The following is a 15635-nucleotide window of genomic DNA, read 5'->3' on the forward strand; positions in this document are numbered from 1 at the left end:
ACCATATTCAATGTAGATCTTCCATTTCCACCTATTTGGTCATTAATACATTTACTCTCAAATCCGTGGCCTCCACCCTTTCGATAAAATGTCAATGATCTTTTTTTTGTTGAACATTGGAAGTTATTTTCTTAGTTGGTGAGGAAAAGAAACAAATGAAAAGAAAAAATAAAAAAGAATCAAAGATAGAATAGGAGATATGGCACTATTAAAGCCAGTTTGGTGAAACTGTATTTTAGGTGCCAGAAAATTTTAGGAATTTAAAAAGCATTACTCTTAGGTCAACTGACTCAACTCCAATCAAAAGACATAACTGCAAAGTAGTGTAACATTTGCAATTTTCTTTCTCCAACCACACAGTAAAATCAACTGCATTTTAGTGGAATTATATTCTTTGCTACAGTGTTACACTATATTTGGTATTGTATTGTAACAATAGCAAAACCCTTTTTTCAAAACTGTTTATTTAAATATTTTGTAACTATACTTAGTTTATTTCATATAAAATGTTAACTTATATGAAAACAAATTAAAAACTAGTTAAAAATACATAACAAAATTTAATTTAAACATTGAATATTTTAGTCATAAATAATAAATATTTTATTAAACTGTTAAAAACTAAAAGAGTCTTGTTTAATAAAATAATAATAAAAATATTCTTTTAGTATGATAGTTGGTGTTGTGCTTAGAGCCCCCAAAACAATTAAGTGTTAAAATTATGTTAAAATAGTGTAACTTTAACACTAAAATAGTGGCATGGGTTAGAGATGCCTTTAGAGAGTTTATCGTGGTGCAGTGGTTAACACTCTTGTTAATGCTTTTGAGGTGTAGAGTTTAAAATTCTAACCTCTTTTTGACTTTATCAAAACAATATTTAGTCATCACTATACGACCGACCAAGCCTGGGCACCACAAAGAGGCAGGTTCAACAAGTTGTTTTACACATCATAATACAAGCATGGGCAGAAAAAGACATGTTTAAAAATTTGGGAGAAAGAAAGAAACGATGAACATATAGAGATGAGGAAGAGAGATGTTACATACAGATAAAATAGCGTATATGGCCATAATCAGATTACTATGTTTCCAACAGTGTCTGAAATAGCGCTTTGCTACTTTAATCATGGAAAAAAACTTTGATAAGGACAATGGAGTTCAATTTCTTTATAAAAATATATAAGTTAGTTGAGCCATTAATTTTATTAATAATATAATGTTTCCTTTTGACTAGGGAAAACTTTCCCATTATATCTCATATTATTCAAAAATATATAATAATATTTTTAACATGTGATGATTTTGATTAAAATATGCAGTCAAATGAAGGAGGCTCGTTATTCTTGGGGGAAGGCTTTGCTTTCAGATGGATAGTGAAGATGCAAGTGGAGCTTGTAGATGTCAATGGTCTTCCGTGACTAACTAGGCGACAAAGTCACTGATGCTGAAGGCATTAGTCGTTACTACATAAGGCATGCGGAGTGGTGGAGACCATGTGGACGCAAGATGCTGAGCTGGCGTGGGATAAACTTGAGGAACAAGTTTATACCGTGGAGAAAAAAGCAAGAGATAAACTTGGGGAGCAAGTTTATACCTTGAGGAATAAGTGCATTTCAAGAAAAGGAAAGTGTACTTATTGATATGGAAGTTGTCCATATTCATGTTCCTTGGAGACTAGGGTTTCAGGAACGTGGAAATCACTATAAAAGAGTTATGGAGTCGTCTGTATTCCATAAGACACTGGCTATTATTATAGAAGAAGGGTGAAAATCCTTTAGGGGTGTTCTTGGGTCGTGCTGAAGCAGATGCTGAAGTACTGACGGGAAAGAGACATGTTTGGGTAGATTAGGAATCTGTCAGTAACGTGTGTTAGGGTGTTAACACTGACGTGTAAAAGCTGATAAGCAAGTCTTGTAATAGATTGTTTAGGCGATTTCTAATAAAGCATAGTTGGTTGCTTGTATCTATTTTGTCTCTTGATTTATCTTCTGCATTACTCAATTATGGTGTCATCTTTGCACTAACAAGTGGTATCAGAGCGGGTCACCTAAGTTTCTGGTGTGATCCTGAAGGTGAAGATGTACACGGTTGTTCTGTGCAGAAGACAATCATGTAGAAGGATGGCCGGTATGGTCATTGGAAGGTGCACATGAAGCTGTTGGTTCGAGGAATCAATGATGCTGCGTGGATAGCTGTGAAGACTGGGTGGGAGGAGCCTACCATATTTACAGCAGAGGGGAAGAAGCCCAAGCATAAGGAGCCAAGACAAGGAGTGGTTCGAGAGGTAGTTCAAGAAGTAGCTCGGCGGATGAGTCAGGGCCTGATGCAATACGCATGAAGAAGCAGACAGGTGTGTCTGTGATGTTTGTATTGACATCTAAGCATCTGTGTTTTAGCTTAGTATGCAATCAAGCAGGGGGAAAGTGGTGACGTTCTGGTCCAAGGAGTGCATATCTCGTGGGAGAGAAGAGCATGGTGATGGACGTCCTGATGTAGATGGTGCATATCTTGTGGGGGAGAAAAGCATATCTATGTAAGAAGATGAAGATAGTGCAACTCTCGTGGGGGAGAATGGCATATCAAGGGTGGAAGTTTCCAGGTGAGGAAACGTGGTTGTTGAACCAGAATGATATTGTGCTTGATCGGCACACAAAGCTAAAAGGGGGAGATTGAAGATGCAAGTGGAGCTTGTAGATGTCAATGGTCTTCCGTGACTAACTAGGCGACGAAGTCACTGATGCTGGAGGTATTAGTCGTTACTACATAAGGCATGCGGAGTGGTGGGTTACCATGTGGATGCAAGATATGCTGAGATGGAGAAGGATAAACTGAGGGTTTATGTCTTGACGTAGTCGTTAAAGTAGTTGCTGAGGCAGTGTGTGTCAGAGAGTGAACCAGGAGGCATGCAGAGTGGTGGAGACCATGTGGACGCAAGATGCTGAGCTGGCGTGGGATAAACTTGAGAAGCAAGTTTATACCGTGGAGAAAAAAGCAAGAGATAAACTTGGGGAGCAAGTTTATGCCTTGAGGAATAAGTGCTTTTCAAGAAAAGGAAAGTGTACTTATTGATATGGAAGTTGTCCATATTCATGTTCCTTGGAGACTAGGGTTTCAGGAACGTGGAAATCACTATAAAAGAGCTATGGAGTCGTCTGTATTCCATAAGACACTGGCTATTATTATAGAGGAAGGGTGAAAATCCTTTAGGGGTGTTCTTGGGTCGTGCTGAAGCAGATGCTGAAGTACTGACGGGAAAGAGACATGTTTGAGTAGATTAGGAATCTGTCAGTAATGTGTGTTAGGGTGTTAACACTGACGTGTAAAAGCTGATAAGCAAGTCTTGTAATAGATTGTTTAGGCGATTTCTAATAAAGCATAGTTGGTTGCTTGTATCTATTTTGTCTCTTGATTTATCTTCTGCATTACTCAATTATGGTGTCATCTTTGCACTAACAGATAGTTTAAAAAAAAATCAAACACTGGAGCTGTTTAGTACTTTGGGATTCAGACTATTTCCAGCAACTTTTGTTTTGGGATCACATGAAAGCTTTGATTGTAATAAAATAAACAAACCCGTTGGCTCTACAAAAATCCTCAAAACCTTTTGCTAAGTTCCAACTTCCATGACAGATTTTTCTCACCAAAAGAATAAAATTTATCTTGAGTTGAGTCCAATACTTGAATCTTGAAACAGGGTTTATGTTCTTTTGAGCCCTCAACAACTATTTGAAAATGGCCGATGGAAACGAGAATCAAGCTCCCGAAAAGCTTCAGGTAAGCTTCCAGGACACCAAAAACTTAGATCCAAAGATCTTTCATTGTTCTGGTTTTTAATGTAAAATAAAAAAATCTTGTTTTTAGTTTTTAAACGAAAAAATTTGTTTTATGTCTGAATTTTATAACAAAATAAATAAAACAGGGGAAGTTTCAAGCAAAGGTCATATGTTGTATTCTTGGAATCGGAGGTCTCGCTTCTTGGAACAGTCTGCTCACTATCGCAGACTACTACTACAAAGTTTTTCCGGTTCGGTTTTTGTTCGGTCAATTCTGTTTTGGTTATCTAAAAAAAAAGTTGAAAAGTTTTTATGTTTTTTTGTAGGATTATCATCCGTCAAGGGTACTAGTACTTGTATACCAGCCCTTTGCGCTTGGAACAATTGTGATTCTTGCATACCACGAATCGAAAATCAATACCCGGAAACGTAACCTGATTGGTTATATTATTTTCACAATATCCACACTATTGCTAATTGTTGTAAGTTAAAACCTAATGTCTCTTTTAATCTTACAATAAAGAAAGTGAAGACTTTTTTGAACTACAAGTGAATTTAATTTGACTATGGACTCAATATTCTTCTTATAAACTGTTTTTGGTATAAACTTAAAAACAGTTGGATTTGACTACAAGAGGACGTGGTGGAGTTATATCGGTTTATGCGCAATTGTTGCTTCTTTTGGCCTCGCGGATGCTACTGTTCAAGGAGGAATGATCGGTGATTTATCTTTGATGTGCCCTGAACTAATCCAGGTATTTATAACGTAATTTCAAGATTATCGTTTAGGTTAAACAAATATTACCAGAGATACAATCTTCTAATAGAGATACAATCTTCTTGCTTCTTTGTAGTCATTCATGGCTGGTCTGGGTGTTGCTGGTGCTCTAACCTCAGCTTTTAGGCTAATGACTAAAGCAGCCTTTGAGAACTCAAACGACGGTTTACGTAAAGGAGCAAGTGAGTTTATACATTTTTGAAAACCATATAACATTTTTGAAAATCAATGTACTCAATTCTCTTGTTTTTTTTTTTCGTTTTTCTTTTTGCAGTGATATTCTTAGCAATCTCAGCATTCATACAGTTTCTCTGTGTGATGCTTTACGCATATGTGTTCCCTAAACTCCCCATAGTAAAGTATTATCGAAGAAAAGCCGCTTCTGAAGGATCTAAAACTGTTACTGCTGATCTTGTTGCTGCTGGTATCAAAAATCAATCATATTTGGTAAATTCATATATTTCAAAAATTTATCCTTCTTGATTCTTTTTTTTTTTTTTTAAATTGATTCTTTTCTAGAAATATTCTTCACCCTTATATTTGGTAAAATCAGATTCATCAAGAATCTATCTTTCTTGATTCTTTTTTTTTGAATAATTCTTATTTTTAGGAATATTCTTCACACTTATTCATTTTAGGTTCTTTTTTTTTTTGAAAGCTGGTTTCATTTTACCTTCTTGATTCTTCAATGCAGACTGACGATGCTTCCAATAATCAAAGACTAAACAACAAAGAGCTCTTAGTTCAAAACATAGACTATGCAGTGAATCTAGCCCTCATCTACATTTTGTCATTATCCATTTTTCCAGGGTTCTTATATGAGAATACGGGACATCATGGGCTAGGCTCTTGGTATGCCCTTGTCCTAGTAGCGATGTACAATTGTGGGAACTTGGTTGGGAGGTATACGCCGCTGGTGGAATGGCTCAAGATTGAGAACAGAAAAGGGCTCACCATTGCAACTTTGTCACGTTTTTTCCTCATCCCGGCGTTCTACTTCTCTGCGAAGTTTGGTGATCAAGGATGGATGATTATGCTCGTTACTTTTTTGGGATTGACAACAGGACATCTCAATGTTTGCATTCTCATCACTGCTCCTAAAGGCTACAAGGTACTCCATTTTAACCTTTTTCTGAATAGAGATTATTGATTTGATTTTTTTTTCTTAGCGTATTTTAACGAAAATAAAACATGTTAGTGTATGATATTAATGTTAACAACATTATCTTTGAAGATTTATATACGCAAAAAATAGCATTGTTTGATATTTAAACAATGGACAATCAGTCTCACATTTGGTCTGATTTTCTTAAAGAAAATTTGGTTTTATTTTTGTGAAGGGTCCAGAAAAGAATGCGTTAGGGAACTTGCTGGTGGTTTTCTTAACAGGAGGAATAGTTGCAGGAACTTCGTTGGGTTGGCTATGGCTTATTGGTAAGAGGAATGCCTTCTGATTAGTCATCATTTCTTCAAACCAATTATTCACGTAACTAATTGGAGATTATTCTGCTTTTCTTTATTCGCCAAGATCATTATTATTTGCTTGTAATCTTGCTAAGTGTTCTTATCTTAAGTATGTAACCCGTATGATATTTAATTACATCTCCTATAAATGGTGTGTTAAAGAATAATTGTTCCTTTTTGTTAATAACATTTTCTCGCAATATCTGCAATCTCTCTGCATTGCCCGAAACTCAAAGAAAGAGCTCTCTTCTCGTGCTGGCCCTCCTAGCTTTTCTCCACTGTTCAGCAGTTCATTAAAGTCACCAATTAGAAACCAGCCACCAACTGTTCAGGCTGATGTCTCTCAATACCTCCCACACAGCATGTCTCCTATGTCTCACTGGATCTCCATAAATGAAAGACATGAAGAACCGTAATGCTCCAATCTTCACTTGGATATCAATGATCCGGTTTGACACCGATAATACCTCCACCTCATATGTACTCCTCCAAAAAAGTGCCAAGCCTCCACTAAGCCCCACTGGGTCTACCAAATAACAGTGGTCGTAACCCAACGAGCTTTGAAACTTCATTACGTGATCTCTAGAGTTTTTAGTCTCTATGAGAAACAAAAAGTCCATGAGATGTTCACGAACCATCTCCTCCAGGCGTCAAACTGTCGAGTTGCTCCTCAATCCTCGACAGTTCCAACTGAGCGTCGTCATTAAGGATTGGGTGGTTTCTGGTAAACCATCAAATCTTCATAGTGTTTTGACACCTTTGACGTAACTTCTCCATCCTCAGTAGCCTTACGTTTGAGTGGACCTTCCTCGTTATCCTTCGTACTCCTCTCTCTCACAACGCCGATAGCTCGTCTTTTGTTTTGATTCCTAAGGACCCAAGATGAGTTGCTTTGTCTGGAGTTACGACTTCTATTATCTCTCTCGCCTGACATGGATGTATGGCTTCCCATGACAAAACCTTCTCTCTCTAGAGCCATTGCATTCTTTTCCTCCATCCCTTGACACCCTATCACCTCGTCAGCCGTTTTCTGCATTGAGACTTTAAGCTTCACACTCCTCTCTGTAACATGTTCTGTTATAAAACCAATAGCATCTGTTCCTTCCTTCTGTTGATTGTTATGTTCACTCCCCATCTCAACGGCTGGATACTGACGGTTTTTTCTTCGAGTTGATGATTCAGAAATATCTGGAACCTCTCCATTCTCAGCTCCTCTGAAGTCAAAAACTCGACCTCTTTCTCCATTTCTCTCCATCTCAAACATGATCTTTACGCCAGAGGATCTCTTGATAGCTCGTCAAGAGTCTTTTTCATTTTAGCTTCTCTGAGTCTTCTCTCCTCAGGGTCCAGAAAACTCATGTATATTCTCATCTGCTCAAATACTTCAGAAGCTACCACTGTACTGTGAGGCTGAAACCCCGGAGGCACAGATGGAGCAAAGAGTGGCATAAGCGTTTCCGCTAAATTGCTATGGTGCTGACGGCTTTCCCTAGCCTGCTTCTGCACTGATCATTGGGCCACTGCTATCTCCTTATCCTTTTTTTGAGCGTTGTAGCAACGGACACTTCTGCTTTTCATGTGATAGTCGTAGGCAATGAAAGCACTTCTTCCTGATTCTTTCATATTCCACGTCTATATATTCCACTCGATCACCTGGCAGAGTGAGGACTTCTTATCTCTAATAGGTTGGTTGAGGTCGATTATCACTTGAACTCTCACATAGTCATTAAGCAAAGGTTTCTCCGGATCAAATTCAATAACCTTTACATGACCAATCCCATATGCTATCGCATCAATTGTTTTCAGCGTCAGATAGTTCACCGGAATATTCCTCAGACGTGCCCAAATTACCGTAGTTTGTAGAAAGTTTTTGGGAGGATACTCGACCCATCTCTCCATAGCCATCCCCCAGTCATCGAAAGTCCAAAACCCTTGTTTCAGCACAGTCTGAATGTCCGTCTCCAGATCGAAAACAAACTGGAATCGCTCTCTTGTTAAAGCAATCCCCTTGACCCGCTCATAGACCTTCCAGATTTTCGGCATCATTCTTAGCATCCGAGCCATATTCTGACACTCTGGGTTAAGCAGTCTACCCAACAAGCTTCTTCCTCCTCTTTCCATGGCACAGAAAGTATCGTCCTGTGGTATAACAATCGATTTATCCTCCTCCAGTGACATGCCTTGCATCACCTCGACCAGATTCGCATCCATCACCAGTAGAAGATTAGTTCGACTGTTCTAGCTGTTCTCCAAGTCAATAAAGGTATTAGAGTTTGCGACGGCGGTGTTATAAACCCTAAATAAATACTCTTTTCTTTTGAAGATTGATAGAAAAATCGAATATTTTCCGAAGATCTTTGATAATTTTCAAAAATATTTTGAAAATTTCCTGTTTCAATCTTGTTTGCAGCAAGGATATTCTCCTTCTGAAAGTTCACTCCACTCCTATCGGTCGAGATCAAATCGCCTAGAGAGGGAGAAAAAAATCACCATATCGCCCAAAATATTTTTTCACGTTGCCGTTTAATACCTATAAAAAATAACAAAAGAGGAAAAATGGATCTAATATCTTTTTCATATTGAACCTATAATCTAAATACTCTTGTATTCTCTTTCTCTTTAATATCCATCGGATCATAACAATTGTATCAGTTCAAAACATCCAATAATATACACATTTTCATACGAGATAATCAGTAAACACTTTTCATAGATTTTTTAAAAATACGCTATTATAAACTCTAATCCTATTTTCTGAATTGATTTTGAGTTCCATTAATATAGAAAGATGCACCCAATATTAGATGGTATTTAGACACACAATTCTTTTCGTCTAGATAGAAATCTATACTATACTAAAAGGGGGATATAAGCCATGGAGAGGGTGTCCACATAGGATAGAAAAATCAACCAATCAGAGAACCTGAAATTGCCATGTCATCTCATTATTTTCGTAAAAAATAAAAAAAACAATGCGAAGGTGAGAATCGAACCCGGGTTAGTATGATATATATATAGGACAGTTACCACTAAGCCATTGAAACTTTCTTGGACACATATACAAGAACCACTAAGTATATAATCACAAACTCTTATGTACATTTACAATAATATGAATTCAACTTTCAAGACTCCGATACTTTATTTTGTAAAAAAAAAATAAGTAAGTGACTAAGCTAATATATTCTTAGAAAGTGTGAGAACGTTGACAAGTATGAAAAAACATATATTTTTGTTTTCGTGACAAAGTTAAGAATTTTGTAAAAGTAAGTTTAACATATAAATTTTCGTGACAAATATGAAAAAACATAGATTTTTGTAAAATTTTGACAAAACAACTCATAACATACTTCTCTAATGTCTTAATAAAATATTATTTAAGGGTGCAATAATTAAATATATTAATTCAATAAATTTTGTAATTTATAGACAAAACAATAACACAACAAATTTTGAAACATTTGTTTAACCTATCGATTTTTTTTCATGAGAATCCAACTAAACAAGATAAAAAAATAATTAGATTTACAAATATTTAATTACCATTTTATTCAATTTTGATTAATTTCAAATTATCATAATGTATCTTTTTGAAGTTACAAATATGAAAAAGCATAGATTTTTGTACAATTTGACAAAACAACTCAAAACATATTTTTCTAATGTCTTAATAAAATATTATTTAAGGATGCAATAATTAAATATATTAATTCAATAAATTTTATAATTTATAGACAAAACAATACCACAACAAATTTTGAAACATTTGTTTAACCAATCGATTTTTTTTTCATGAGAATCCAACTAAACAATTAGATTTACAAATATTTAATTACCATTTTCTTCAATTTTGATTCATTTTAAATTGTAATAATGTATCTTTTTGAAGTTACAAAAAAATAATGTTCTTTCTTTATTACACTAGAATTATATATAGATTCTATATACACAAAATAAATATAATATAACAACATAAATTTACTTTCCCCGATTCATATGAAAACTTTTTAAGTTATCCACCAAAGCAAATTAATTAAATCAATGAAATTGTTAAAATACAGCAAATTAATATATAATTTTATTTTAAATTAAATTATTTAAAAAGTGTATTTTTGTTAAAACAAAATAATAAATAAGTAAAACTGATTTGATGGTAATTTTATGATATATATATATATATATCAATTCTGTGAAAGAAATAGAAGCTTAATATGGAAAAAAATCTTAAATACAAAAACCTCTAAAAATTAACAAAAAAACTAATAAATTAAACTATGATATCACTTAAAAGCTTTTTAGACCATATTAATAAAATATTTAAGCGATAATTAGACAAATTTGATTTTTTTTCAGCAAAAAGTTTATTATTAATTAGCATCAGTTATTTCAAGATGTTTAAGAAATGGTGTACAAAAAAATAGGATGGACATTAATGATATATGAACTATGAATAGTACTTTGTGAAGCAGACTTAGATAACATATATGCACATACATTTTCAGTCCTTTTTGATGCCTAAATTCAATTTCTTCAGAGTAATTATTCCACAAATAGATCGTATGAGATATTGTTTTGATATGTAGATTTGTTTTTTCAATGTTAAGAAGATTGATAACTGTAAAAATGTTCATTCGTATATGATATGTCTATAACCGAGTCCCCAACATGAGACAAGTTTGTTTAAAAAGTAAATAATTTTATTTTTCTTATATTATATAATAAATATATATTATTTACTGATAATAAAAATATAGTTATTCATCTATCACAAATATCTATGCAAATATGTGAATCAAGTACAACAATCAAGCAACATAATGATTTCCACAAAGAAAATTTAAAAAATATATTTATGTTATGTAGTCATATTTTATATTTTTTAAATAATATAATACAATATTATACATTATTTTTTAGAATTGAGAAATACATATAATATCTTATCCGCGCGTAGCGCGGTTAAAAAATCTAGTATAATTAAAAAGTGATATCTTACTATGACGTATAAGTGACCCACTGTTCTAAATTATGACTATAAATAATAACCCATGTGATTGTCTCATTAAACCTACCATTTCAATACACAAAAATACAGAAAGAATTATTTTCTTATGTGTGAGGCTTTGTGTCTCTTGGGCCTGCTGGTGGGCTTCGGGAAGAACCTGAAACAAGACATAAGAGATATGGATGAGTGTAGGTTCAATAAGGAAACTATTTCCTTATAGTATTAGGAATAATACAATCCTTTTCCATCTAGGAAAACCTACGATCTATTTTGTATAAATAGAAGTCTAGGTTCTCATTGTTAGACACAGAAACATAAAAACTCTTTAAGGCATAGAACACGCAACTAGTGCGAAGCTTGTAACGTTTTCGATTCATAGTGATATAGAGTTTGTCTCCGTTTTGGAGAGGACTCGCCCAACATATTGTTGTGTCGATTTACTTGTTACGAGAAACAGCCAAGGTCGATTCTCTACAAGTGGTATCAGAGCTTAGGCTAACAGAGATCCTAGTTATAGAGATTCGAGGGCAAGATTCAATAAACAAGCAAGGAGAATTCTTATCTGGTGCGGAGAAGAAGACTCAGCTCGTTGGTAATTGAAGCTTGAAGACTACGGCGTGTTACAGCAACCTGCAAACAAAGGAAAATAAGTTTACGGGTTATAAGAAAGATGGAAGCAATTTCAAAGAAATTTGAAGTGGAAAAATTCGATGGCAAAGGTGATTTTGGTCTATGGAAATATAAGATGCTGTGTCAGCTAGAGATCTTTGGTTTGGGGTCTGTTCTTAAGGAGAAAACTCCTTCTACGGATGTTGAAGGTGAAGAACAGAAAGATGAAAAACCTGATCCTAAGGAGCAAGACCGGGAATTGCGTACAAAGAATCTGATCAGTTTGTGTCTATCTGACCTAATTCTGCGCAAGGTTATGCAAGAGCCTACAGCACTGGCTATGTGGAAGGCTCTAGAAGCTGAGTATCAGACCAAGACATTACCAAATCGAATCTACATGAAGCAGAGATATGCAGGTTTTAGAATGGAAGAGCACAAGTCCATTGAGGAAAATATGGATGTGTTTCTGAAACTTGTGGCTGATCTAGCAAGTCTGGATATTAAGATCAGTGAAGAAGACCAAGCAATTCAGATCTTAACCAGCTTGCCCAAGCAATACGAGTCTCTCGTTGATGCATTAAAATACGGCAGCGGCAAATAAATTTTAACGGTTCGTGATGTTACAAGCTCAGCTTATTCTAAGGAAGTAGAATTAAGAGAGAAGGGACTTCTCAACAAGTCCAAAGGTAACTCAGAGGGGCTGTTTGCTGGCGAAAACAGAGGCAGAGGGGAGAAGAAGAGCGATAAAACTTGGAGAGCTAGATCTAAAAGCAATAACAGATCAAAATCAAGACCTAAGTTCTCTAAAGAATGTTGGACGTGTGGCAAGGAAGGACATTTTAAAAAGCAGTGTCCAGAAAGAAAGAAGCCATCAAATTCGGTCAACATAGCAGAAGAGAAGGAGGAACCATTGGTATTAGTGGCTAGCCAGCAAGCTACTAAGGACGAGTGGGTACTTGATTCTGGCTGTACATTCCATATCACTCCAAATAAAGATGTTTTATTTGACCTTGAAGACATAGAAGGAGGAAAGGTTTTGATGGGAAATAATACTATCAGCGAGATTAAAGGGATCGGGAAGATCAGGATCATGAATAATGATGGATCGAGCGTGATTCTCACTGATGTTCGTTACATGCCTACAATGGGCAGAAACCTTATCTCCTACGGTTTATTGGAGAAGATGGGATGCAGATACGAAGGCAAAGACTTCATGGTGCAGTTTTACAAAGGAGATAAGAAAGTTATTTCTGGAAAATACTGTGATGGTCTGTACTACTTACAAGGGACAGTATTGGATGGTGAAGCTGCAGTCGCAAGGCCTGATATCGATTTGACTAAAAGGTGGCACTCTAGGCTTGGACATATGAGTCTAAAGGGCATGAATATTTTAGTCAAGGACGGATATTTAAACGCAAAGGATGTGAAGACGTTAGAGTTTTGCGAGAATTGCGTTTTGGGTAAAGCACACAAGCTAAGCTTTCCAAAAGGCAAGCACACGTCTAAGGAAGTCCTAGAGTACATCCATTCAGATTTATGGGGTTCACCTTCGGTGGTAGAGAGTCTCGGAGGATGTTTCTACTTTGTTACATTCATTGATGATTTTTCTAGGAAAGTTTGGATCTATTTTCTAAAATCAAAAAATGAAGTGTTTCAAAACTTCAAGGAATGGAAAACATGCGTGGAAACTGAGACAGGAAAGAAGGTGAAGTATCTTAGGACGGATAACGGATTAGAGTTCTGCAATACACAGATGGACACATTGTGTAAGGAAGCAGGGATTAAAAGACACAGGACATGCGTCTATACTCCACAGCAAAACGGAGTATCAGAACGCATGAACCGTACGATTATGGAGAAGGTTAGATGTATGTTGACAGAGGCAGGCTTAGAGCAAAAGTTCTGGGCGGAAGCAGCTTCTACAGCTGTCTACTTAATCAACCGATCTCCCAGTACAGCTATTAATTTCAAACTACCGGCAGAGGTGTGGTCTGGAACCAAAACAGACTTAAATCATCTAAGGAAGTTCGGGTGTACAGCTTATGTTCACGTGACTCAAGCCAAAACCAGTCCAAGAGCGATGAAAGGAGTTTTCATGGGATATCCAGACGGGACTAAAGGTTATCGAGTTTGGTTACCAGAAGAACTAAGATGTACAGTGAGCAGAAACGTGATTTTCAATGAGGAAGAGATGTTTAAAGACATTAAAGGAGTCAGCGAGAAGAAGAGGAAAACGAAAAATGTAGAGTTCAATCCTGTGCTGATTCAAGGACCTTCAAACACAACTACAAACACTGAAACAGAGGATACAGTTCAAGGTGGAGTTTCTCCAGCATCAGAAAACTCGGAACCTGAATCTTCAAGCTCAGAAAGCGAAGAAGAAGTTGTGGGAACTCAACAGGAAAATCTAGACAACTACATTCTTGCTAGAGATAGAATCAGGAGAGAAGTAAAGAAACCTTCTAGGTTTGATGATTCAGATTGCGTGGCTTATGCTCTAGCTACAGCAGAAGAAATAAATAAGGATGAGCCGAAATCCTATTTGGAAGCAAGAAGGAGTAAGAGCTGGAAGTTATGGAACGAGGGAATGCAAGAAGAGATGGATTCGTTGGAGAAAAATAAGACTTGGAAGCTGGTTGAGAAACCAGAGAAAAAGAAAATTATTGGCAGCAAGTGGGTTTTCAAGCTGAAAGAAGGCATTCCTGGAGTAGAGAAGCCGAGATACAAAGCTAGATTAGTAGCTAAAGGGTTTTCACAAGTTGAAGGGATCGACTACACAGAGGTGTTTGCACCAGTGGTGAAACACGTGTCGATTAGAATTATGCTGTCACTTGTTGCAAATTATGATCTTGATTTGGAACAACTAGACGTGAAAACGGCTTTCCTGTACGGAACGTTAGACGAAGAGATTTATATGGCACAGCCAGAAGGTTTCGTTGAGGAGGGAAAAGAAGATCAAGTTTGTCTCCGGTTGAAATCCCTTTACGGATTAAAACAGTCACCAAGACAGTGGAATAGGAGATTTGATAGCTTCATGAAACAACAAGGCTTCGAAAAAGGTGCATATGATCCTTGTGTCTACATGAAAGGTTCAGACTCATCTCATATGGTTTATCTCTTGATCTATGTTGATGACATGCTCATAGCATCTAAGGATTCTAAAGAAATTAAAAGAATCAAAGATAGCTTGAAGAGAGAGTTTGAGATGAAGGACCTTGGAGCAGCTTCAAGAATACTTGGAATGGATATTATTAGAGACAGGAAGAAAGGAACTCTAAAACCATCACAAGGGAAGTATCTACAGAAGGTGCTGGAAACTTTTAACATGGCAGAGAGCAAAGCTGTGGTTACTCCTATCGGACCACAATTCAAGCTTAAAAGTTTGACACAAAAAGAAGAGCACGAGGAAGCAAGGTTCATGAACGTGATTCCATACGCATCAGCCGTTGGAAGTTTAATGTATGCAATGGTGGGATCTAGACCAGACTTATGTTTCGCAGTGGGCTTAATCAGCCGTTATATGAGCAAGCCAGGAAGAATACATTGGGAAGCTGTTAAATGGGTGATGAGATATCTTAAAGGAGCTCTAGATTCGGATCTATTGTTTACTAAAGGAGAAGATTTCAAAGTACAAGGATTCTGTGACGCAGATTACGCAACCGATTTGGACAGAAGAAGATCCGTGACAGGATATGTGTTTCAAGTCGGAGGCAACACAATAAGCTGGAGATCAGGTCTCCAACATATTGTCGCACTATCAACGACAGAATCAGAATACATGGCATTAGCCGAAGCTTTTAAAGAAGCATTATGGCTTAAGGGGTTTGTTAGTGAATTGGGATTCAAGCAAGATGATGTGAGAGTGTTTTCAGATTCACAGAGTGCTATACACTTAGCTAAGAATGGAGGATTCCATGAAAGGACTAAGCATATAGATACTAGACTACACTTTATGAGAGACGTAATTGAGGCTGGCGACGTTACGGTTCACAAGATTCACACATCT

General features: G+C 36.3%; 1 protein-coding gene and 1 pseudogene across 1 annotated transcript; one reads left to right on the forward strand and one right to left on the reverse strand.

Moving 5' to 3' along the window:
• Window positions 1–3732: 3732 nt before the first annotated feature.
• LOC106366860 lies at window positions 3733–6599 on the forward strand (annotated as a pseudogene).
• A 685-nt stretch (window positions 6600–7284) lies between these two features.
• On the reverse strand, window positions 7285–8226 carry LOC125578091. The gene is made up of 2 exons (XM_048740374.1): window positions 7669–8226; window positions 7285–7515 (listed from the first exon to the last, which is right to left on the reverse strand). The coding sequence occupies exons 1-2, from the start codon at window positions 8224–8226 to the stop codon at window positions 7285–7287; spliced, it is 789 nt and encodes a 262-aa protein (XP_048596331.1).
• Window positions 8227–15635: the final 7409 nt, after the last annotated feature.

The sequence above is a fragment of the Brassica napus genome, chromosome A9 (genome assembly GCF_020379485.1).
Source record: "Brassica napus cultivar Da-Ae chromosome A9, Da-Ae, whole genome shotgun sequence".
Classification (NCBI taxonomy): Eukaryota; Viridiplantae; Streptophyta; class Magnoliopsida; order Brassicales; family Brassicaceae; genus Brassica; species Brassica napus.